The sequence below is a fragment of the Epinephelus moara genome, chromosome 1 (genome assembly GCF_006386435.1).
Source record: "Epinephelus moara isolate mb chromosome 1, YSFRI_EMoa_1.0, whole genome shotgun sequence".
Lineage (NCBI taxonomy): Eukaryota > Metazoa > Chordata > Actinopteri > Perciformes > Serranidae > Epinephelus > Epinephelus moara.
Window position 1 is genome coordinate 14410306 of NC_065506.1, and position 25307 is coordinate 14435612.

Consider the following 25307-nt stretch of genomic DNA (forward strand, 5'->3'; position numbering starts at 1 on the left):
CAGAACATACCCCTCAAAATGGGCTTTATTTTGTTAACATTTACAGGAACATCACTGACATTAATTTTCCACCCGTTACATATGCCTATACTGTACAGATGCAACAGAAAAAAAAATCAAAATCCCTTCCTCCGTTCCGAGACTTCTCTCATAGAGAACAAGGCTCCAGTCAGTGACAAGCTTCAGCAGTGCAGAAAGAGTTCACACAGGAAGGTCCCCTGTCAGGATCCCTGGGACAGTGGAAACGACCACAGAGCAAAATGGAAGTTGTCAGCTGAAACCTAATTTATAAAAACACCCTTACACACGTATTTTATACTCACAACTAAATCCATGATTAAGTTGTGATTTAGGAAAAATATATATAATGCTGATGCCAACATGTGCAGTTTCTTGATTTGATCCAATTCTGTATGATATATATAAAAACCAACTACTTCAGTATGACTGGTATGTGTTAAGTACTCTTTAAAATTGGAATACAATGGAATCAATGCATTTTTATTTTCTTAATTTAAATGTTTTCTTACTGAATATATGGTGCCCCAAGGTTAACAGCCTTGTGCTTCATTCTTCACCGATCCTTTGTTAACTCTACACTGTTCAACATGTCACTATTAACATTCAGTAGTTGCTATGAGATGGTGTAAACAACAATAACTCACTTCAATACACTGTGAAAGAGGACGAGGAGTACCCAAACCAGTATCATCAACCCTGTTTCATTTTTTCAAAAAGGGACGACATATGAGGTTGTAATATGATTACAATATAATAAATAATAATATTTGATCACAATTGTTTTGTTATCTGGTGCATGGCTGGAAACATTGCATGTCACATCTTCATGGAAGGCAGCGAGAGTCAATACTTGCCATGATGGGCAGAGAAAAGGCTTCGTAAACACAAAATATAATTTAGATTTAGTCATCAACACCATGAGTCAGAGACTTAGAAACACTGCAATGTGAAATTCTTCACATCATACTCTCTTAGTTTAAAGAAAACAGCCGGACTTTTCCAGTATTTCACCTCATTGACCCTATGAATGCATGGAGTGCTCCACCAACCAGCTTTACAACAGGAGCCATTGTAAAAGTCTCCCTTCATGCATTTATCTGGCATCTCCTCTGCATTAGCAATGCAGAGCGCTCTTTACAGCTACAGAGGAGAAGCAAATTTGTATTCTGTAACACAAAACTCTGATGTCTCCCAACCAACAAATTAGCACTCACTGTGACTTCCAATGGGAGGGGGGAAAAAAAGAGCAAAACCTAAATGTTTCCTGATAGGTCCACTTGGGGATAGAGCAAAAGTGCAGCATTGGTTGAGCAGGTATGCAGTAAAACGTGAGACTTTTACAATGGCTACATCTGTTTCTGCAAAAACATATACTGTAGAGACATTTACACAGCGTGATGGGAAAATATGCAAACCGGTTCACAGAGAGCAGAATACTCTGGTCTTAATGCGACTGCACAGTAGGTTGACATCTATACTGTTGATGTTACTACCTGGAGAAATCTATGCTACTAAGAGATTTTACACAAGTTTTTAGAACAGTACACACAGGTTGGATGAGGATTTGCGCACTGCATTGCTTCTGTAATGTGGCGTTATGGAAAGCTCCCATCTTTTACAGTGATTAAGAATAGCAGGACTCCTCTTTTCTTAAGGTAAATGAGGTGGCCAAAGTCCTCCCACTAGCTCATCTTGTTTTTGTTGCACATGTTTTGTCAGCCGCGGCGACGCGAACATGCCCTCCCGCCCATCTTTTCCCCTTTCCTCCCTGAACAGGGAGTGAATCTTCATAAGGCCTACCATTGCTTCATCATTCACCACCAACGCTCAGCTGTGAGACACAGGAAAGCTACATAGGACTACATGAAGAACACAACACTTCAACTAATGCACAGTGCAAATAGGCTTCCCCCCCCCTCTTCCATCTCTCGAACCTCCAGAGATGGGCAGGCGTTGAGGAGAGGTGGGCTGGAGAGGGTTAACTCCGGACAGCACCCCTGCTGGCAGGCAGCCTTTCTTCTTTTAGTTTGTTTTTCATTTTTGGTCTTTCTGGGAATCTCCTGCCCTTGGGGAGGGGGAGGTGGTGTGGCTGAGGGGCAGAGGTGGAGGGGCTGGGGAGAGGATTCTACTTGTACAGGCTCATGGTCGGGCTCTGGTACATGCACATGTAGGCATCGCACAGCAGGCGTCGGGCCTGGCCCTGGATGCTCTTGGGATCCAGGGCGTGCAGCTCCTCTGGGGTCATTTTCAGGTAGGCCTCCACCTCCGGACAGGGAGACACCTGGGGGATGTTGAAACCGTTCTGCCCTCCTGCAAAGCCACATGCACGATTATCAGAAGCCTTATAAGCATTTGTAACAGCAAAGCAAGTAACTTCATAATCACAACACATTCATGCTTAAAATGCTAGATGACTAGGACTTATTGCATCCAGACAAATCAAACAGTGACCCAGATGTTACAAACAGATATGAATTTGAAACAGATTTCTAAATAGTTTTAAATGTAACAAATTCTTTCCAGCACTCATTGTTGTTTAATATGTTAATCACACAATTAAATGTTTTGGCCAAAGTAAAACAGCAATTAGTGGTAAAACTATTTGTCAATTTACCAAGTCCACAAAAAACAATAATAATAGACAACTATTTTGATAACTGAGTAATTGTTTAAGTCATTTTTCATAAAAGAATGCTAAACTCTACCATTTGTAGTGAGTATTTGCTACTTTTATCTGTCTTAATATGACAGAAAACCATAATCATCATCCTCCGACATATCGGATCAAACGATTAACTGATTAATTGTAGAAAAAAAACAAAAACAAACAATGTGCAACTTCATTTAGAATGAAAATTATCTATAGTAGCAGCCCCAGTAGCAATTTTAAGTCAGATTGGTGGTAAATTTACAGTAGCACTTATAAGAGGTGCTGTGGCAGTCATGTCTGATAATTAGTCAGACTGTATCTCAAAGTATAAAATATAATACAATATGACAAACTATAACTTTGGTTCAAAATTCAAACAGTAATTGCTTGAGTGCGTGAACGTTTTCTGTGTAGTGATTAATTTGTTTCCCTCACTGTGTTTCTGAGGGCCGTTAATACCATCTGTGTCACTGCACGCTGAGAAATTCTTCCACCAATGTTACAAAAACAATTTCCTGTACATATCATGGCTCACAACTTCATTTCAAGGATCAATTTGATGTTGTAACAAACTGAGCATCTAAAGGCCTTGACACGCACCGTCACGGTCGGCCATGCTGTCGAAGAAGAGCCAGGCGGAATCTGCGCTGCCGTACTTGACGAAGGCCACGTAGTGACTGGTTTCGATGCACAGCACGGCGAACAGCTCCATCCTCTGGCGGGGGAAACTGCCCTGCCTCCCCGTACCTTCTTGCAGCTCCTTGGGGACAGACAGTTTGCCGTGCCGATGGGCTTTCCTCCTCGGGTGGAGGTGAACCTTAATGCGCACAAGCAGGTACACGCCATCAGACAGACTGTTACTGTTTCTGTGGCCTATTAAAGTTCAACAAAATATGTTTAACATGCTTCACATAACATATAGATTAAGAATCACAGGAAATAAAAGCTTTGAAGTACATTTGAGGATTATATTGCCAGATGGGCAATTTAGATATAAATCCAACAATATTTCAGTAAATGCACTGAGTGCTGGCAAGTGAAATGAACGGACCATGTGTCACAATCTACTGTAGAAGCCACTCTTCTGCAACACAACTTCTGCACTCAGTATGATTCCTTTGGATGTGGCGCCACCAAATGGACGATCCTGACCCACACTTAGTCCACATCCACAACTTAGTTTTTGTTGAACTGGTGTTGCACTAATGCCCCCTGTTGTTTACCTGTGTATTGCACTTTTCACAGAACTGTTTAATCTTGCCAGCCGTGATATCCCCATCCTCATAACAGTCTCGACACTCGTAGAGAGCCAGGCCCCCGCAGATTCGACATTCCCTTGGAGCTGGATAATAAAAACACATACATTTATTCTGCTTGACACGCTGCACAAAAGTTCTTTAGCAGGTTTAGAAACAAGAAAAAAGGTTCCTTCATCTCAACTGAGTAGCAGTGACAACTCAGTGGGATTTCATTACCAAGTGCCACACAGCGCTGAAAGACCATCGATCGGAAAAGAACACATCACTCTTACGCACTGGAAAAAATTATTAGCTACAACTCACTGTCTTCAAGGAGGTCTGTGATGTCTAACTCTAGTGAGGGGAAAATCTTGTTGAACATTTTGAAGTCCTTGCCAAAGCGGGGCATCTGGATGATAAGGCAGGAGGGAGCCTGCGGGTCAGGAAAAAACAGAGCAAGAGAAAACGTATGTGGTCATCGACAAAGCACCGTGGACATATCAGCAAAGCTCTGTGCACACAGGAACTATAATAAGAACTGGATCTACGCAATGTACTTGATAACCAACATATAACAGACCTTAACAATTAAACCTGTAAAAGTGAGTAAAGATTACTATCATGGTTTTTTGGAAAGTTGCTTTTTTATTTAGGGTTATTAAAGGTAACAAAATGAGGATGAAATTGAAAGTGTAAGTTGCTTCACACTCAGAACATGTGACTGTACTCTATGTGTGATCCATGCTCCACATTTCTTGTTTGAATGAGATGTCTGATGATCAGCAGTGAAAGCTGCTTTTGATCTGGGAAGTGTCATTTTTAGGACAGGACATTTCATAGTTCTGTAATGTAGCCCCATGTTTTATGAGCTGTGGGGTCAGTGGCGCTTGAGGGCTTGTAGGAAGACAAGACATAGAAATAGACGAGCTGTGTGAACCCTTTTCCATTCTCCAGCATTGTCATTACTCCTCCCTCTAAATCACAGCTCTTACTATCGATCACTGGGCAATGACAGGTGACATTACATATGAACTCTTTGTTCCTTTCTTTCCTAAAAAGCATTTTGTTCTCATCATCAACATTGAAACAACCAGAGGACAGGTCTAATGGAGTCAACTTTGAATTAGAAAAAGAAACAATAACAAATGCATCGATGTGCCCTAATAAAAACTACAAATATATATTTTTAGTTACCAACTATTAACACAGGGGGGAGACATTTCTTTGTCCCCCAGTGAAGACATTGAAGTACCTCAGGTGTATTTTCAGAATTATGAAGGGGTGTACAATATATTTATCTTTTGTTTTAAAAAACTTAGACACCAAAGCCATCCAGAATTGAACAGTACATTGCACACTATGCTTATATTTTCTGAATTTGAATTTATCCAACACCTCACCCTCACATTTACATTCTCCGGGCTGTCTTTAGTTGGATAAAAAGGTACATTTTTAAATGGTTAATTACCCAAAATTACAAAGCAATCTTTAGCAGTCAAAGTATAACTTCAGTATAACAGTAACAGTATAATATGTGATTACAGCAGCATAAGGTATGAGACGTATTTATATTTCTCACTCAAATTATTATGTCCTGATAATTTTAATAAACTCATCAAAATGAACACAATGTTATTATTACTAAAGTACAACTAAAAAGATCAGGTATAAAAATGTTAATAAATTTTAGCATGACATAATTTTGTCGTACAACAAATTGTCAAAACAACTTGGCTGGTGTCTAAATTTTGGGTTGCATCATTTACGTTCAGATTAGGTTCAAAAAGTTACAAGATGTGGTAATCCACCGGCTGGGAATGACTGTACCACATGATCATTAATCATAACAATCACACCACAATTTCAACATTCTTTCTACTCAACCTAAATTAATCTGTTAAAAAAAAAAAAAGGCTGAAACAAAATTAAACTCACCTCTGCAAACTTTAGGTCGCTGTTGATGAAGGACCACTCCAGGAGCTGCTGGATGGTGGGAACTCCCACTTTGTCCTTCTTGTCCATGAAGATCTGGTAAAAGTAACAGTCCTGGACCTTCTGTCCTGCTGACCTGAAAAATAACACAAAGTCTTCGTTCATTCATCTTTTTAAGTTTTATTCACATCCTCTGTTCTCAGGGGAAAAACATAACAACTGTACAACTGTAATCTGTGCATATATTAAAGCACCTACTCACTCCACACTCATGGATTACAATGAAAATACTTTCTTAAAAATCAAGATTTTGCAATTCTATTCTAAAAACTTTAACACTGCATGCCAATCTGTATGTAGTTATAACAATTTCATACCCAAGAGTACCTTATGTTTAAGATACTGATCAAATCTGTTACTTAAAGCTCTACACTGTTTTCTTAAAAATGTGTTTTTAAATAACATGAGGAATTTTCTAAGACTCAATAAGACTTTTAAGACTTTTCTATGAAATGTGAATAAAAATAAAAATAAATAGCTAAAATAATTGGGAATTTTTATTTTTCCTTTGAGAGCAGTTAAATGTCAAGTTAAACAGCCTGTTGATCAAATCAGGCTGTTTAACTTGACATTTAACTGCCTGAGATATGATGAACACGTTTTCTGTAACATCTGTATCCTGTCCCTGATAAACTGTGAAGACAGATTCAACACTGCTGAAGTATTCATTTCAAAGTTAGGTAAATGTTTCAGATTAGTCATTTTATATAACGTGGCTTTACAGCTCTGTCAGTCTGTCACTGCTTGGCTTTGGTATTAAAGCATGGTTTTTGTTGCTCATTATAGAATTACTTTCTTACAGTAGACCGAATTCTGATCATGTGAAGCGCACGGATCATTAAACATGACTACAAAGGGAGTTTTTCACAATGTGACGTACTGAAACTCCCACAGTTAAACCACTTTGCCCACACTGTCTGCCATTCAATCTGGAGTGTAAGCACTGCAGCAGAAGTGAAACTTTATGTGACTGTATAAATCTGCATACTGCACATTTAAGCAAGATCTAGTATAACTGTGTGGTTTGGTAGTGATGTGTTTGGGACTATGTTTGCAGAGTCTGGTAAGCAGCAACAAGCAGGGACATGTTCATTATGTCATGTCATACATGTTTTTGTGTGTGTGTGATAAGTAATAACTGCTCATTAAAATATTTCCACCATGTCTTTTGCTTTTAGCTAACTAAACATTACTAGAACAGGGTTTGACATTAACCATGGCCCGATGCACCGTGGCCACAGAAAGTCACCATATGGCAACAATGAAGCCCCTGTAGGTGGCCCCCTGTGGCTACAAAGTTTTATCAGGTCTCTTGAGAATGAGACTGTATGTCTCAAATAGATTACCCGTCTACATAAACGTAAAAAAAAAAATCCCATTCAGCGAGCCTTTGCCAGAGGAATGTTACAGTCCCAACACATCCCTGCATCTTTTAGGTCAACATTCCATAAAAACAGTGAACAGTACTCATCACTGGTGTTTCTGTTTATCAAGTGACCCTGTAGACTGGTGACTCTCAGCCAAATGCATTGTGGTTGCTCATAGTGAAGGCAGCTACTGAAAACACCAACAGAACATGTCCTTGTAAAACCCTTCAATTTTACTTTAATCAATTTTAAATACATACTAATCTTTATTATGCACGTCAAATATTTACCTAAGCTATGATGAAAAACAATGGACACACTGAGTTTAAAGTCACCAGTTAACACGCAGTCACATGTTACACCAAAACATCGGCGGGCTTCTGATATGACGGGACTGCTGTAGTACAGGTTCACCTGGCCTACACAATCTGTTTACTTGATCAGTACAGAAGACCCAGAGGCACAAAAGACAAACTATGGGAGAATAAAATGGTAACACAGCAGTTGGTAGTATGTATTATATGTTTTCTACTGCTTTTTATCTTCTTCATTTTTGAAGAAATGACTGACTCAGGCCTAATGCTGAGAGGGAGGGAGCGAGATAGAGATATGTTTACAAAGTACTTGAGTTTTGAATCTAAATAGTTATATGTTTTCATTCAGTTAATGTCTTTTCATTTATTGAGGTGTCACAGTTAAGGAAGGCTGTGTTAAGTTGTATTAAATTGAATTTTCTGCACTGTTTTTGAGAAAGTTTACATTTAGGTCACCAAAAATGTACTTTGGCCACCAAATTCAGGGGCTTGGTCACATGGGGCCAGAGCGTCTATCCCTAGTTTATATCTATTTTGTGCCTTTATGCACTAAATGTAGGCACAGAGGGTTTGCATTTTTGTCTTACATTCTTACCTTAGCTTGAGCAACGGGTCGACCCTCAGTATGTGATGGAAGAGGATATTGAGGAACTCCTCAGGATCTGCGGTACAAGATGTGCTTAAATGAGATGTGAGGTAATATTCCTGTTTAAATGTTGTCATCCAGTGCAGACACTGTAAAAACTAAAGAGTTGTATCTTATATATCTTAAAAAAAAAGTTTTTTTTTATTTAATCAGCATAGCTGCTTATTTAATAATAATCACATCAAACTTTGGATTCTTAACACCAGTACAAAGAAGATGAAAGATCATTGTGATATAGTCAAACTCATGACAATGAGCACAGTGAAAATTATGAGAAATGGTTGAAAGAACAATAATATATTCTCCTACCTTTTTCTTCAGAGGTAAACCCAGAGGCAGCTTCTACTTTCTCCAGGATCCTCCTTAGCTTCATCACCTTGGTGGCACAAACATACCCATGTCTGGAGGACAAAGAACCAGCAAGTTACAAGCTAGTTAAATAACCACATTTGGCGATTTTAGCGACATTATTCCTGCTGGTGAAATTCTGCAATGATGCTACAATCATGGTTTGATGATTAAGTTAACAATTGCAGCCTATAATGTTCCGGATTCTGTTTTGTTTTATTTATCAAATTTAAATAATGTGCAAGCTCTTTTAAAAGCTCCAGGCAAACTTCAACAATCTAGTCTTGAACAGCTTTTTGCTTCCTGAGAGAAAAAACAAATCAAAAACACATCTCTAAAACAGGTGATTAGAACACTGAGTCCATACCTATAATCGAAGTCACAGGTCATAAGTACAGTATGCAAAAAACCACTCTGACTTACATGCGCAGGGGGTTGACTATCTCTGTACGCAACAGCTCTTGGGTCTCCCTGTAATACTCCACATCGGTCTTTGAGCGTGGTCTCAGCAGAACCGTGTCCAGTACAGAACTGAAGGAGAAAAGACTGCAGAGCAGAACAGACAGCCAAGGCATTACAATAAATATCCATGTATCTTTTATCTAATCTATATGAGATAAATGATGATTTACCATGATCTGTGGCTCTATTTTTCCATTAAATCTAACTTTACTTGTAAGTGTTTCTTTAATCATTTCTGGAATGGTCAAATTTAAAGCTAAGATTCAAAACTCCAAACAAGTCAAAACATCTTCAAAGCACAGGATCTCCTGTAGTTTGGTAAGGAAGTTTGGATTGGCTGCTCTGTTTAATGGCCCTTTGGCAGTGTTGGCAGAAACAACAGATGCACCACTATCCACCAGCCTGCTCACAGCAGGAATACCCCCTCCTGTTAGAGCCAGTGGGCAAAGTCTTAACAGTTTACTAATAAGCCTCTGCCTCTGGGCAAACACAGCACTGCTGGCTGAGGAAGCACCATATAGTCAATCAATATGACTTAAGTCCAGAGAAGTTCATTTACTGTTAGACTAACAGAGAACTGACCAGAAGAGGGTTGAATCCAGGTAGCAGGAGTTGTAGTGGCCCTGGATGCCTTTCTTTTTTCCCACCATGACATCCAGACCATCATTCTCTGTGCGTGGAGGTGTGTTCTCGTGTACTACCTCGCTTAGGTAACCCCCAAATGCTGTACAGACACACACACACACACACACACACACACACACACACACAGTACAAGTGTAAACAGAGCTTTTGGGGATATCAGTTAGTTTGGTGCCTTTGATCATCCCTACCGATGGAGTTGCACCGCTCTATGGGGTTGGAGGAGTGATGCAGGGACGGGAAGCGGGAGTCAGGCCGGCAGCACTTGAGCTTCACAAACAGGGCTTTTTTAGGTGGGCAGGTGAAGTACCGTGTACCTTTGAAGGTGCCGTCAGTGCAACCAGGGCACTCTTCCTCCTAAAAGAGAGGGTCAAGATCACATCAGCCAATTACTGTCTGGTACTACCACTGTGTGCAGTAAAAAAGCTTTCATCTGTTCTGTGAGAGAAATGTTCCAGTTTACTCAGACACGTTTAAAGGAATAGTTTGACATTTTGAGAAATTTGTTTATTCATTATCTTTGAGGTGCAGTGACTTCCTCAAATCTTGTCGTCACTATGAGGCTGCTAGGCAACCAGCAGAGTTCAGAAGGTCACTGCACCCATCCAAGAAATAATCTGACAGAAAACCCCGGGAAAACCCCCCAAAAAGCTGTCATTATTACACAGAGAATATTTCCCAGAATGTCAAACTATTACTTTAACAAAATGTTGCATGACTGAAACAAGCAATGTGGTGATAAACTCGGTTTCTACCTGAACAGTTAACACTCTACTGAGAGAAACATAATCAACATAGCCATATACAGTAAGTCCAATAACTTCCTATTCGGCTCATCAACCAGGGAGATGCAGCCAATATATTTATATTAATAATTTAACCAAGCCCAAGGTAACCAAGGAATATCTTTGTGGTCATCAGTCATTCAGAGTTAGTAGAAGCAACCGCAGTTGATGATCAGCTGATCTGAGCGGCATAAATCACTTCATGTTCCTGCCTTAGTGTGAGCTCCAGAAATGTATTTTTGTAACCTGTCAATACATCACCCAAATACACTGACAAAGGACTGAAGATACAACAGTGCCTCCGTATCACAAGATAATGTGTAACATTTGAAAATAAATAATACAGACCATCACTGATATTTGATTGCGTCATTTGTCCAATCAATATTATACAGTATGCCTGATTTTTTTACCCCACTTACTAAAGTTCTAAAAACTAAACCAAACTTTCAAATTCACATTGCTGTGTTGCCTCACCAGCTCTAGCCCAGCCAAAGGCTCCAGAAGGCCAGGGGGCAACCCCACCCAGCGGATGACACCACACAGAGGAGGGTTCTCCTTCACCTCCACCAGAGAGCCCACCTCCAGACCTGGCTGTCCTCGGGGAGGCGTCGAAGGCCGCGGTGAGGGAGGGGCAGCAGGTGACGAGGGCTCGGGCTGCTCTCCCATCACCGACTGGACAGAGAGGGAGAGAGGCCCATGGCTCATGCTGTCAATGGGCCCAGTCTTACGGTTCAGGCTGAAGGGCAGAGAGTGAAACTTGTTGTCACTGGACAACGAGGCAGGGGGCGGGGCTCTGGAGGGCGGGGAGGACTGGTTGAAGTCAGGGGGCGTGTCAGTAAGTGACTTGGCGGGGTCCTCCCCAACTGCAGGAGAGAGAGCAGAAACCAAAACGTGATGTCCATTTTACAGTTAATTACACCAAAAAAAGACTACCATCACACCGAGCTGAAAATCCCTGATTCACTGACCTCTCGGTGAAAGTGTGTTGTAATGTGAGAACTTCAACCACTAGAGGTCAGCAAAAACATGATTTTAAGATGGTGTTAAGTCATGGTTTAATAACACCATCTGAAGGAAGAACGGAGCCTGCATAACTGGAGGCATTTGGCTATAAAACTCTACTAAAATTCTCCTAAATCGCAAGAGTGAAGGTCTTTTAGTATTTTTACCTAAACAATCTCAGAGTCTTAGGGCATTTTCACACTTAGGTCAACTAGACTAGACTACGCATGTTCCACTTGCCGATGAATCACATGTCTGAACGACATCTTCAAAATGTATTCTTTGGTCATATTTTTCCGGTCAACAGTCATGAAAAACAGATGAGTATGCTACTTAACTGGCACATTGTGACCACTATTTGGTGACCTTCCTCTGAGATGTCTGAGAGCCATCAGAAGTGACAAGAAGAAATTATTACTGAGATATAAGTACAAGCAAAAGTCTCACAATTGTATTGGTATTTAAAAAGATGTTCACTGGTTACCAATGCTGGAGAATAGATTGTCTTCTTGCTATTTAAGTGAGAAGAAAATACAAAAAAGGTATGTGTGATAGGGTACTGTTGAGTTTCTAGTGCTCTAAAATATTGATCCACGGCTCAAAGAGATACTTCTGTGTAAAACTGTTGATGATGAACTTCTTTAATTACTAAGGAACAAGCCACCCTCAAGACTCCTTCTGGGTTAAGAGTGAAAATGCCCTTTGTTGAGACGTGATGTCTGGCATGCAGACTCCTCTTCCCATCTGATGGTGTTCTGCAATATGCTTCACTTTGCTTTTAAGATGACACACCCAAAAAACTGTGAGCACTTCATTCGATTTATGTGCAGTATCAGATTGGCAATTTTCAGAGATGACGTACTTGGAATCAACCTTCTTGGTTGCACAAGAGTATTCCATTTAAATCTGTGTTTGTGAAGGGGAGTGCCACTCCATCTAAGAATTCACAGAGAAGAACTCCTTGTGTATCATGACAGTTGAGTCAACACATGCGCACTCTTTGCTAAAGCTAAAAACTCTGTGATGTCACTGGGAATAAATATGTGCCACTGCTCTAAAAGTAACAGGTTGTGGACAAGGCTTTAGATTTTTGTGCTTTGTCCCTGAAGCAAAAACTTAAAAGCACATGACTGGCTGGCTTTAAACATCACCTTTTGCAGAAGTGCGAGGTTACTGCAACGATGCCCTGTTAGCCATCGTGACGTCAAAGATTACGCTTTTGCTTCTCCTTTGCTGTTGAAATCAATGTGTGAAATTGCGCACTTTATATAAAACCTGTTAGCTGCAGTTCAGCGGCTGTGTACTGGCACTGGCACCGAGAACAGATGCTACACAACAACCTGGTCAACATTATGTAATAGATGTGGAATGTTTAAACATAGATGGCTGTTCTAATATGTTGAAACAATACTGTAAACATGCCTTACAGATCAATCTTTACAATCTGATTTTTGATTGTCAGCAATCCAGCATCTCATGGCTCAAGAAAGTCATCACAACATTAACTGTCACAATGTCATACTTTTCTCTCTGCATTCTAACTTTCAGAAAGAGTGACGCAAAATAACACATACTGACCAAACTGTCATGAAGGACGACATGAATTCTTGAATAAAGTGGCAATCGCCTTTAAGCTTGCACATCCACACTTGAAGTCTTCCCTCACAGATAGTACAACAGGAAGTTGGAGTCTAGTCTGAAGAATCACCATAACCACAAAGAAAAATAACCCAAAATCTTGAAAGTGACCCTGAGGAAGATGAAAATGATTACACATTCACAGGATGAGTAAGCAGTTGTGAAAAACAGCACATCAGCCATTTATGACTGACCTCTCCTAATTCGTGCATTAGTATAGAAATACTTTTACAGTACAGGCACTCAAGTATTCTGTTTTGCCTTGGCAGGCCCCAATACCACAATCATTTTACAGTCCTCATTTTGATGGGGAGTAGTCCAAATTTTCAAGCTTGCAAATGTTAGCATTTGCCATGATACTGAGGTACATACCTTCTTGTGTATGTTGCTTTGATATCAGTTTTTTTGCTTTACATTTTGATGTCACGCTCTGATAAAATCTGCCTCCACCATCTTGACTACAGGATTGGATTTTTATGAACCTTGTCAAATTCTTCACATCTGACACTTGTTGGTGATGACACGAGCAATTTAATGTCTCTCTTACAAAGAAAAAATAAAACAAACCTTGTGTCCTGAAAATGAAAGTACAAAACCAATGTCACAATGTGCTGACTGAATCACTCAGTCCTGACACTAGAGGTGAAGGATTTTACTAATGCTTTGGCCTGCAAATAGCATTGCACAGAAATGTTCATGTCAAAACTGCCTCTGCAGCCAAAACAAGACAACAGCCAGTTAAGGAATAATTTGCAGCACTGAGCATTATTAAAAGCCTTAGGGCGACACCAATTACTCCATGCAGGTGAAATATCACACTAAAATGGTGATGAAGGACAAGACTAGTGGAAAGGTCTTCATAGCAAGCTCCTGCAACAAACTACTAATTGTTGTTTTTCTGTAAACCATGCTTGAGGCATACATTTTATGTTATTTAATACAGGAATACAGTGATTAAGTTCATACTCTACATGGAACTCCATTTCTCCCACTTGTTAAAAAAGTAAAAAAAAAAAAGATTAATCATATAATTTTTAATTTTTTGCTGATTTACTGTGACATTAGTCTCTTATAGCGATAGAGGTGCAATATCAGAATGCTGAGATACTTCAGGCAGATCCACTTTGACACTCTGAAGCATTTTAGATATTGACAACGGCTGAGAGATGTGTATCAATGTGCAACCCCTCAGTTATTTTATATTACACACCTTGAAACGCAAACAGCCAAAGCTCCTAAATCTCTTACATCACTGGTACATATGTTGTGAGCTCAATGTCAGCTACAGCTACATCTACAGTCTGTTTAAAATGCCCAGTTACACTGTGAAACATTCAAAAGTCTTTAATAGGAGCAAATAAAAACAGGATCAATAATCACTGCTTTTCTCTTGTATACATCTAAAACACATCTCATCTGTAAGCTACTGAAAAACTATTTCTGTTCATAGATCAGATCAATTGTGTTGGTGGTGTGTCTTATATTAGGCAGCGTGGTGAGGATGGTTGACTACCACTGTTTCAGCACCACAGCTCTGTTTAGGTGCCACTGAAATCATATTGGGAAGCTCACTTACTAAGTCAACTACTGGACCCATAATATGCAGGGAATATCTCATAGTTAAGAGACACTATAGTATGTCACGATTATGAGACACTGTGCCTTGGAAATATACCTTATACCAGATAAGGAATACAATACAGCACAAGTGTTACTGTAAATAATAAACTATTAAGAATAAGTTTCAGTTTTAAGAACTTTGTACTTGTTCATTTTATGAGAAACCTTTTGTCAAAGGTAAAATTAATTCACAAAACTAGCTTGATCATTAAAAAATGATTATGTGTCGCATGTTTTTAGCAGGTGGGAATAATAGGTTCCTGTACACATCTTTAACAGTTGCTAAAACTATGTATCTTATGCTTCTTTTGGAGGACACTTATATTTCGAGCAGCCCACAGTGTCTTTCAGCACTGGGCTGGCCTCAGCAGGAGTGGAACATCTAATCTTGCCAGTGTAAGTAAATTCAAATTTTTCAGCACAGATAAAAGTATGCAGTAGTGTAATGGACTATTTCGTAGCTTGTTGTAAACAGGAGCTTGCCGGTAAGATGGTTGACGTCCCATGAGTACCCGTGTTTTACCTTCATCAATGTACCATGTGCTTTTGGATTTGGACTGGGCTGGGGGGTCAACAGAGCTGCCATTTAAAGTATAGTAAAATTCAGACTTGCTTCTACTGCCACACTGATGACCTAATCCTGTAAATAACACAAGTACATGAAAAAAACACACAGAGTAAGCAAAATGTGTGTGTGTGTGTGTGTGTGTGTGTGTGTTTGTGTGTGTGTCTGAGAGCATGTTTTGTCCCTATGTTTCAGCCGCAGACCAGGTGAAAAATAAAAGAGCAGAAATTCCTAGAAAAAAAGGTAAATTAACAGCGACTGCAGACAATTTTCTAAATAAAAGAAACACAAAAAAGAAAGTAAAAGCAATCAGGGTAGTCACACATTCCATTCACCTCAAATCAATTCAGCTGCGATGGGAGTTTCTCATATTTTGTGTGGAATGAAGTTAAGCATGCCCTCTGTCATTGTTACCTTTTTAAAGGGAATTTCCACCAAAACTTCTTAATCAGTTGTTATTCTTATCTCTGCTTGCCTAAATCTGTTCGAGCTTCTCCATTTTTAGAGTTCTCTAAAACAAAGACTTCCTCTATCAGAAAACATCATTGGAGAGAGCATTATATCAGGCAAATCTAAATTTGTGAAACAAGCAAAAATCCTCCGTAGTTTTATTGCTTTACATATTTGTAAAACCACAACTGGACAACTTTGATGGAATGCCCCTCTAAGAATTATAATCACACCAAGCAGTGGGTAAGTCAGTTAGGTTTGTATCGTATCAGCAGTGTAGTACCTTTGCTCTTTGGTTTGCTTTGGCCAGAGGACGACTTGTCACTGTTGGTGCCTCTGGGGGCAAAACTGTGCTTTTGCAGCCTTTGGTCCTGCATGGAATATTCTGTACAGCCCAAAAATACATCCACATTAGAGGCACAACACCCCTATCAGCCTACGTCAAACTGCCATGCACCAAATGTCTTCCTCAGCCCACTTGAAATATATGTAAATTTGCACTGACCCTCCCCCATTCTCCTATACTGGTTTCAATTTGTCACTGCAATTCAAAAAACACATGCTTGATAACCAAATTTGTATAGCCAATAAGAAGTTTAGACCCTGTTTTAGCTTCCTTAGCTCTACAAAAACATCCTTCTAATGTATGGCACTTTAACTTAAGATATGCTACAGTCAGTGAAGTAATAACCTGGCCTACGACTTTAAGGTTCCAGGCTTAAGATGTTGTATTTAACTGCACGTGGACCATAACTTTGACCATATGTTTTCTTGCTTCTAACTTTGAATTAAGACTGAAAGTCACAAAGAACAGTTCGAGCTGTCTAGTGTCACATCATGCATGACAGTGACCACTGAATGACAACTTTTGTTTGATGGTAGTTTTGAGGGTAGCTCTGCTCAGTGACAGAACATACTTCTTGTAGCCTGTCTAGAGAGTGCAAAAGGATGGGCTTCAAAGTGACATTTGCAAAATAAAGAACCCCAGTCTTTAAGATTTTCTAGATACGAGTCTGAACAGTCAAGAGAGGCGGTAGTAGCACACATAAACAAATCAATATGCCAATGTTGAGAACAAAGAGCCTGAGTATCTCACTTGACTTTCAAAAAACAAGTGAGACATCAACACAAAAGGCTCTCTGTTCCCGCTGCAAGCAAAACACAAACTCAGAACGCTCCGAGGGAGCTCAGAGCTGGTCCAAGAGAGGAACAGCGGAATGTTTTGGGAAAACGACATATAGAAGGTTTTGAAAAAAGCAACAAATACACGGTGACTCACCTGGCATTACGTCACAGAAGGGGACAAGTCGAGTGTGCTCCAAACTGGCAAAATTACACAGCAACTTCCCATCAAACACACCATCCCAGTCCCCAATAGGATTGTCCTGAAAGAGTTGGAGACATAACAACCTTATAACCCTGCCAGCAGGCGTTCTTCATCTCTGTAAAATTGATCAGTTGCCACATGTACTTCTTCCCCTACTATCTTCTTGGTTATTAATTAGGTCTTTTGTCTTAGCGCTCTAAAAATGATGCTTAAGCTTGATCCTCTGTATTGTTATGATCCAAACTGCTCATCTCATCTTCTCCACCAAAACAACAGATCTTCCGTCTCAAATCATTCCAGCTGAAAGCTCTACTTTCTCTGCAAGCACAACCACGTTATTCTTCTTCTTTGGTTTGGAATCCAGGACTCTGCTCCAGCGGGATAATCTAAGATAAGCGTGAGGCCAGTGCCACCAGCTAGAGAAGGCAGGGCGAGGCTGGACGCAGAGTGAGGCAGAGCAGTGGGCTCTCCTCAGCTGCCTGCTGGCCCCTTGCCATGCTGTTGGGTCATACAGCACTAAGTCTTTACCTCACTCCCCGCGTGACTGCCTTGCCTTTGTGTGGGTGGCTCAGATGCACTGAGTGGGCTGCTGCTGCTGCTGCTGTTGGTGCTGCTGCTGCTAACGATCAGCAGTCAAATGCTTCAGTTATGTGTTTCAATCTCTCTATGACTACAATACCTCTCCCGCCTGACAACAGTAGCCATAGATACGAGCTACTGTGATCCCAGGCAACACGGCATGTTCCCTCAACATACAGAGAAACAGTTGTTAAAAAAAAAAAAAGAAAACCAAAATACAGGCAAGTCATTACAGAAAACACTAAGACACTTACTCTCGTAGTTTGACTCTGTGCGCTGAAGCTGATATGTGTAACTTTCTACATGTTGCCACCTCTACTGAGGCGAAGACACTTCAAATGAACCAACTCCAGCAAAGATGGCAGAGCATCCTCATCTCGCTTCATTATAAACTACTCCCTTCATGTCACACTGACCAGGTAAGACATTTTGAAAATTTGATGGCATTAAACAGAAACAGTACAGAATGATGTAGATTTTCCAACATGTGAGTAAATTTCCCTTCTGGTATGACAGTTCTGGTTTGAACACACTTTACTTCCATTTTCAGCCCATGAATTTATCCAAAGCAATGACACTGAATAGCAGACCACAGAGAGACAGTAAGTACATTTACATGCAGCTTGAGAAAATCGAATTATTGGCTTAGTCCAACTGAAACCGGACTTTTAAATGCATGTTAACAGCTTAGACCGACTGAAATTGGACTATCCGTAGCTTGACTAACACACCTAGATAATTCGATTGAAAAATGAACTATTGCTGCATGTATCAGCTTAGTCTGACTGGAGTCAGACTCGGCGTACTGCGCATGCACCACTTTTTCTTTGGCGGGCTTTCACCCGGGGGAAGAAGGAGATGACGTAGCAGCAGTGCAGTAACTCCTGGAAAAACTAACAAACACCATGGCGTTCGAGAAGCAGAAGATGCACTTCTGGACGGACAAAGAAATTACATTCATGCTCCGACAGCTAAAGGAGTAAACATTTTTATGTTCCTACCAGTTTATGGATGGTAGGAAAACATAACAGAACATAAAAGACCATTTCTCACAAATATTGTTCACAAATCTGTCTAAATCTGTGTTAGTGAGCACTTCTCCTTTGCCGAGATAATCCATCCCACCTCACAGGTGTGGCATATCAAGATGCTGATTAGACAGCATGAATATTGCATAGGTGTGCCTTAGGCTGGCCACAATAAAAGGCCACTCTGAAATGTGCAGTTTTGCTTTATTGGGGGGGTCTAGGGGGGGTCAGAAAACCAGTCAGTATCTGGTGTGACCACCATTTGCCTCACACAGTGCAACACATCTCCTTCGCATAGAGTTGATCAGGTTGTTGATTGTGGCCTGTGGAATGTTGGTCCACTCCTCTTCAATGGCTGTGCGAAGTTGCTGGATATTGGCAGGAACTGGAACACGCTGTCGTATATGCCGATTCAGAGCAACCCAAACATGCTCAATGGGTGACATGTCCGGTGAGTATGCTGGCCATGCAAGAACTGGGATGTTTTCAGCTTCCAGGAATTGTGTACAGATCCTTGCAACATGGGGCCGTGCATTATCATGCTGCAACATGAGGTGATGGTCGTGGATGAATGGCACAACAATGGGCCTCAGGATCTCGTCACGGTATCTCTGTGCATTCAAAATGCCATCAATAAAATGCACCTGTGTTCGTTGTCCATAACATACGCCTGCCCATACCATAACCCCACCGCCACCATGGGCCACTCAATCCACAACGTTGACATCAGCAAACCGCTCACCCACACGACGCCACACACGCTGTCTGCCATCTGCCCTGAACAGTGAAAACCGGGATTCATCCGTGAAGAGAACACCTCTCCAACGTGCCAGACGCCATCGAATGTGAGCATTTGCCCACTCAAGTCGGTTACGACGACGAACTGCAGTCAGGTCGAGACCCCGATGAGGACGACGAGCATGCAGATGAGCTTCCCTGAGACGGTTTCTGACAGTTTGTGCAGAAATTCTTTGGTTATGCAAACCGATTGTTGCAGCAGCTGTCCGGGTGGCTGGTCTCAGACGATCTTGGAGGTGAACATGCTGGATGTGGAGGTCCTGGGCTGGTGTGGTTACACGTGGTCTGCGGTTGTGAGGCCGGTTGGATGTACTGCCAAATTGTCTGAAACGCCTTTGGAGACGGCTTATGGTAGAGAAATGAACATTCAATTCACGGGCAACAGCTCTGGTGGACATTCCTGCAGTCAGCATGCCAATTGCACGCTCCCTCAAAACTTGCGACATCTGTGGCATTGTGCTGTGTGATAAAACTGAACATTTTAGAGTGGCCTTTTATTGTGGCCAGCCTAAGGCACACCTGTGCAATAATCATGCTGTCTAATCAGCATCTTGATATGCCACACCTGTGAGGTGGGATGGATTATCTCGGCAAAGGAGAAGTGCTCACTAACACAGATTTAGACAGATTTGTGAACAATATTTGTGAGGAAATGGTCTTTTGTGTATATAGAAAATGTTTTAGATCTTTGAGTTCAGCTCATGAAAAATGGGAGCAAAAACAAAAGTGTTGCGTTTATATTTTTGTTCAGTGTATTTTCATGTGAAAGCGTTTTGCGTCCACATTAGCGTTTTCAGGTTAATGTGAGCAGCTAAATCTTTTCTTTTCAATGAGCATTCATTACCCAGCTGCTGCACTGATAAAATAATTGATTTATAATGTAAACATCATCTGATAAAATCAATATAAGTCCAGGTTAATGACAACAGCACTACTGTGTATTCGGCTATACTGGCATTTAAAACAAACGACAGGACAAAGTTAAAGGTGACTAGTTGTCTTAACTTTCCTGTCATACAGCCCCAGGCCTTCACGCTCCATTTAACCCATACACACTGAAACACCAAGCTGTTTAAAGAGTTATACACTATGGCAGCAGTTTCGAAGAAGCTCAGTTTTAATCTGGACAGTGCGCTGAAATGGAGAGAAAAAGATATGACTATGTAAATGACATAAACGTGTGATGTTCTAACTATAAGAAACTACTTATTTGAACTTTTAAAGTTGTGTAAAATTAGGATTTGCTAAAAAAGATGCCTTATATGCCAGGGACCAGCAATGAACTGCATTTAAAAAAAAAAAAAAAAAAAAAAAAGTTTGACATTTTGGCCAATCACTTTTCACTTCGTTGCTTCCTGTAAGGCTCACTAATTAACACGTATCTTGTATGTTGCAGACTGTTTCTTGGCTAGGACAAGTTGCTAGGCAAGCAGCAGAGATTCCACAAAGTTACTGATTCCTACCAAAAACAGTCCAACACATAACCCCCAGAAAACAACTATTTTTTTTGTTTTTTACACATATATTAAACAAACAGGAAAGTGATACAGCATGCTTCCCAAAATGCTGAACTCTTCTATTGAGGTAAATGAGTCATTTTGTTTGGAAGAAAAAGGCTGTAGACTTCATTTCATTTGACTGACAGCAGCAGGAGTCTTAGACTTTGTATTTGTCTATTATTTTCTTTATCAATCAACCTGTTCATTATTTTTGGACATGCAGTTATGGATATTTAGAGAGAGCCTTACTTACCATGTCAACTCCCACATAGTAGCCCAGGCTTTCATTGCCTGGCAGCAGGTCACAAAAAATAATGGTGCCTCTCTCTGGCCCGTCTCTGGTCTGCACCAGAACCCTGGAGTTGATCTCCAGTGGAGGGACGTCCTGGTCATCTTCCACCAGATTGACGTGGTCCACCTCAAGCTCGCCCAAGGCTTCGTCATCATCATCCTCCCAGAGTTCAAGTTTGTCAAGGGCCACAAACACACCACACTCATCCTCACAGCGGAAGAGTTGGCGGCCCTGGTAGGAGCCCTCTGTGAAGCCCTGGCCCCGGCCCTCCTCCTGGGAGACGGAAGCAAAGGAAGGATGATGAGACAAGTGCAGAGAGTGAGACAGAACAGGAGTAAGAGGGATGAGCAGCTTATTGTCATAAAAAGTAGGGCAGGTAGCAGGGCTGCTTGCTCAGCATTTTTCAGTGAGGGGAAGTCAACATCATAGAGCTGTGAGAGCATATGATCGATTACTGCAGCAGGAGTATGACTTGACTTACAGCGATGATAAATGCATTGAAAAAGTTCTAGCACAGATACTGGATGTTCTCACAAACCACACTGTAACATATTCTGCTTCTTTTCTCACATACAGGCTTAAGAAATAAATCAGAGTCATCTCTATATGGTGAGGGCCTTAAAATCAGAATTGTAGCTGAGGCATATCTGTAAACTATGAGGCCTTTATGTTGACCTACAGTCTGAATGCTTACGCTCCATCAGCCCACCCAAGAAGACTCCAGCTGGATTCTGCACTAGAATAACACCAACATTGTGCTGCAATAAGCAACCCTTTGTATGTTGTTACTTAGTGTGCATATGTTATAGAATGAATGGCATGGCATGAAATAATCACATTTAGTGTTGAGATTAAAGGAATAGTTGACATAAAAAGTAAAATGTTGCCATTATCTGCTCGCCCTTATGTCAGTCCGAACTTTGAAACAGCTTTGTTTCAGCCTTCCCTAACACAGCATTTGTAGCCAGTCTTTATCTTTGAAGCTTGGGAATGTCACAATGGCATTAAACCTAAACTAGATTTGCTGATCATAACCTACAAAATTTGAGGCAAAACAACTAAAAGTCCAACATGTTTTCCACAAGTCAAAACAAATGTGACGCACAAGGTGCCGAGATGTGACCAAGATGTAAATAGTCACCAGAAATAGCTTTACAATAGACAGCAAAAACTCTGATTTGTTTTTGGGGTCTACTTTGTAACTTCCACATATGCATAAAGTTGTATCAACTTTCCAAAACCATACAAGTGCAAGCTCACAAGGCACACATCAAAGACATTTTTCATTTGTGTGCACAACCTGGATAAATAACTCACTGTTGTCATTATATTTTCCCTATGTTACGTATGCATACACTAAAATCCATTGAGCTTACAATAGCAGACTCACGCTTCAGCAAATGATGGTGTTGCTCACAAATGCACATACTAGTGTCTGTCTTATTTACTAGGAACAGAAGGACAAGCACGTCATTGCATTGCAGTCGCCATGAGCACTTTCGCCAATGAAGGCTATGGGTAGCAGAAACGGCTAAACATCTGTTTTAACAAATAAAGACAGTAAGGAGGGTGTGTTGTCATTTGCTGGACTACAGGCCTGATGCAACTTTAAGCATGAGACATAATTTCAAAAATGCTTGGGTCAAACAACTGGTTTCAGCACCCTTTCAAGAACGAGTTTGTGGCTGCTTCTTTTGTCTCAAGTAAGACTGAAAGGAATTTGCACAAGACACTCATGCAACCTGTGTTGTAACTGGTTTTAAATGTAGATAGTAGGGACATGTTTGTTTTTGACACCTGGTTTGCAATGATTAGACTCCCCCATTGAAACCTGTTTCCTATCAAAATGTATTTAAAGACACAGTGGTGTCCGGTTGCAATTCTGCTTTTGGTTTCACATCTGTACCTGTTTGTTTTCAAGCTGTGATTCTGGTGAAAATTACAATCAATTTTGTTGTCACTGTTTTTCTTTTTGTCATTTTATGACAAGAGAAACCTAAATCTATTCAACCGTTAATTTCCAGACATTTTAAGAGGAAAATTTGTCACATTTGTACTGTGCAACTTGAACAATATCTCTCACAGTGAAATTCATTTTTTTACTCAATACCTTCCCCCCAAAAAGACAAGAGTCCTTACCAGCAGCTCCACTCCAAACCAGATTCCAGAGAGGGCTCTGTCAGGGAGCAGCGAGCCCTTGAATCGGACAACACCAGGCAGAGGTTCATCCCCTGAGCGCAGCTGGACGCGCACCTTCGAACCACAGTCAATATCACGGACACGCTCCAGCCGTGACTTGTTGCAGAGAAGGGCATACCGCTCCTCACAGTTGGTAATGGGAAACAGCAGCTCAGCCAGCTTCTCGTCCAGCTCCAGGACATCCCGCTCGTCCAGGCTCAGCACCACGTTGGTCTGGTCCAGGATGCGGAGACTTTTTTTGCCCTTGCATGGGGGCAGTGTTCGCCCCAGGCTGTTGCGCTCCTGGCAGGCCTGACCGAGACTGCCACGGGGGATCCTCAGGGTCTTCTGGGGTGGCTTCTCCACTGTACATTCCTTTATGACCATGTAGAAGCGCCAGTCCTCCCTGAAGCCCCCGCTGGGCTTCTCCTGGCTCCACAGGGCAGAGCTCATGGCTGCATGCTAGGCAGGAGGTCCAACATCAAGGCAAGCTTGACCTGTGGTCTATAGTAAAGAAATAACAAATAAACACTTTTTTAAGTAGACACAGAGAGCAACACACAAAGAACTGGAATTGTGGGGGAAAGCTTGTTTAATAAATGAAAACACAATACTCCACAGACTGAATAATGATGACCTCACTAGAGATACAAAAAAGAGCTTGAAATCAGCAAGGCAACTTTGTCTTGATTAGCTGATCACTGCACTTAAATAAACAGATCTCTGACCCAGGTTGCTTGTTGTGGTTTGTTGTGAGAAATCTAATAGCTCATGACGGTCTCAGTTGTGTACTCTCCCTCTCTACTGCCCAGTCATTCCTGTGCAGTGCCACTGTTTTTCAGCAGGACCTTGTGTGAAATTACTCATTCCTACTGATTTAAATATACTTAACAATAGATGGTGAGCAGACAGTTGACTTATTCTGACACCCAGGGCAAGACTCAGATACCAGACAATTGGATTTCCCCTGATGACACCTCAGATATGATGATCAGCCACCCGGCACAGTCAAAAGCACACTACATCCGTCATTTGTTAAGGCATGCTTAAAAGTCAAGCCAGTATTACTTACTTGGTTATTATATTGTTGTTTTGAAATATGATGTAACGTCATCGTATAAATGTATTGCCATTAAAACAATATCATTATGGCTAACGCCGCACAGGGCTAAGAAACAACACAGGTAGCAAACTGAAAGCAATTCACCATGAGATGGGTTAGCACTGACCTGCTTTGATATACATATATATATATACAGCGTTTTCGTTAGGGTGACAACCAGAAAGTTGTTTACAATTTTGTCTATATTGGTGTCAGCATCACTGACAGCAATATCATGACTCGTTTTCATAAACATTTTCCCTGACAACCAGAGCAGCAGTGTGTCATCACCAAAAGCTGTCAGTCACAGGCCCTTTAAGAGAGGGAAGTAGCTAACGTACCGTCAGCTAAAAAGCACCTTATAGTCACTTGCATTCAATGCTAACGACATGGACACCTTACCTGTGTTACGCGTCTGTTCAGTTACAGGCTACAGATGGCTGTCATTTCAATTGTCCATCTCAATTACATACAGGCCTCCGAAAACAGCAACAAGCTAGAATCCTCCCGTAATAACCTCTGATTAGCTAAATGGCTAGCTAATGCTAGCGCCCTAACCAGCTAAGTATCACGCTGAAGTTAGCCCAGCGAGCTGAGTGACAGCGAGCCGGCTGGCAGAGGACTGCCACCCTCTACAGTATGCTATCAGCATTTAGATACATTTGCTCTCCATGGGAAATACATGAAATAATACAGTGTAACGCTACAGCTATGAGATATATTATTTACAGGAGACGACCTCACGAAACTTAATGTATGAC

At 41.0% G+C, this 25307-nt stretch overlaps 1 protein-coding gene across 3 annotated transcripts; it reads right to left on the minus strand.

The window, feature by feature from the left end:
* On the minus strand, positions 1 to 25307 carry cylda (cylindromatosis (turban tumor syndrome), a). Of its 3 annotated transcripts, XM_050044540.1 has the most exons (17): positions 24949 to 25307; positions 23406 to 23948; positions 21228 to 21539; positions 17023 to 17128; positions 16027 to 16128; positions 15252 to 15368; positions 10943 to 11331; positions 9872 to 10037; positions 9621 to 9762; positions 9000 to 9122; positions 8538 to 8629; positions 8178 to 8244; positions 5845 to 5977; positions 4234 to 4342; positions 3895 to 4013; positions 3272 to 3488; positions 1 to 2331 (listed from the first exon to the last, which is right to left on the minus strand). In XM_050044540.1, the coding sequence occupies exons 2-17, from the start codon at positions 23895 to 23897 to the stop codon at positions 2147 to 2149; spliced, it is 2871 nt and encodes a 956-aa protein (XP_049900497.1). In that variant the 5' UTR covers positions 23898 to 23948; positions 24949 to 25307; the 3' UTR covers positions 1 to 2146. The 3 variants fall into 3 exon arrangements, with proteins under 3 accessions (XP_049900497.1, XP_049900505.1, XP_049900513.1); XM_050044548.1 differs by lacking the exon at positions 15252 to 15368; XM_050044556.1 differs by lacking the exons at positions 15252 to 15368; positions 16027 to 16128.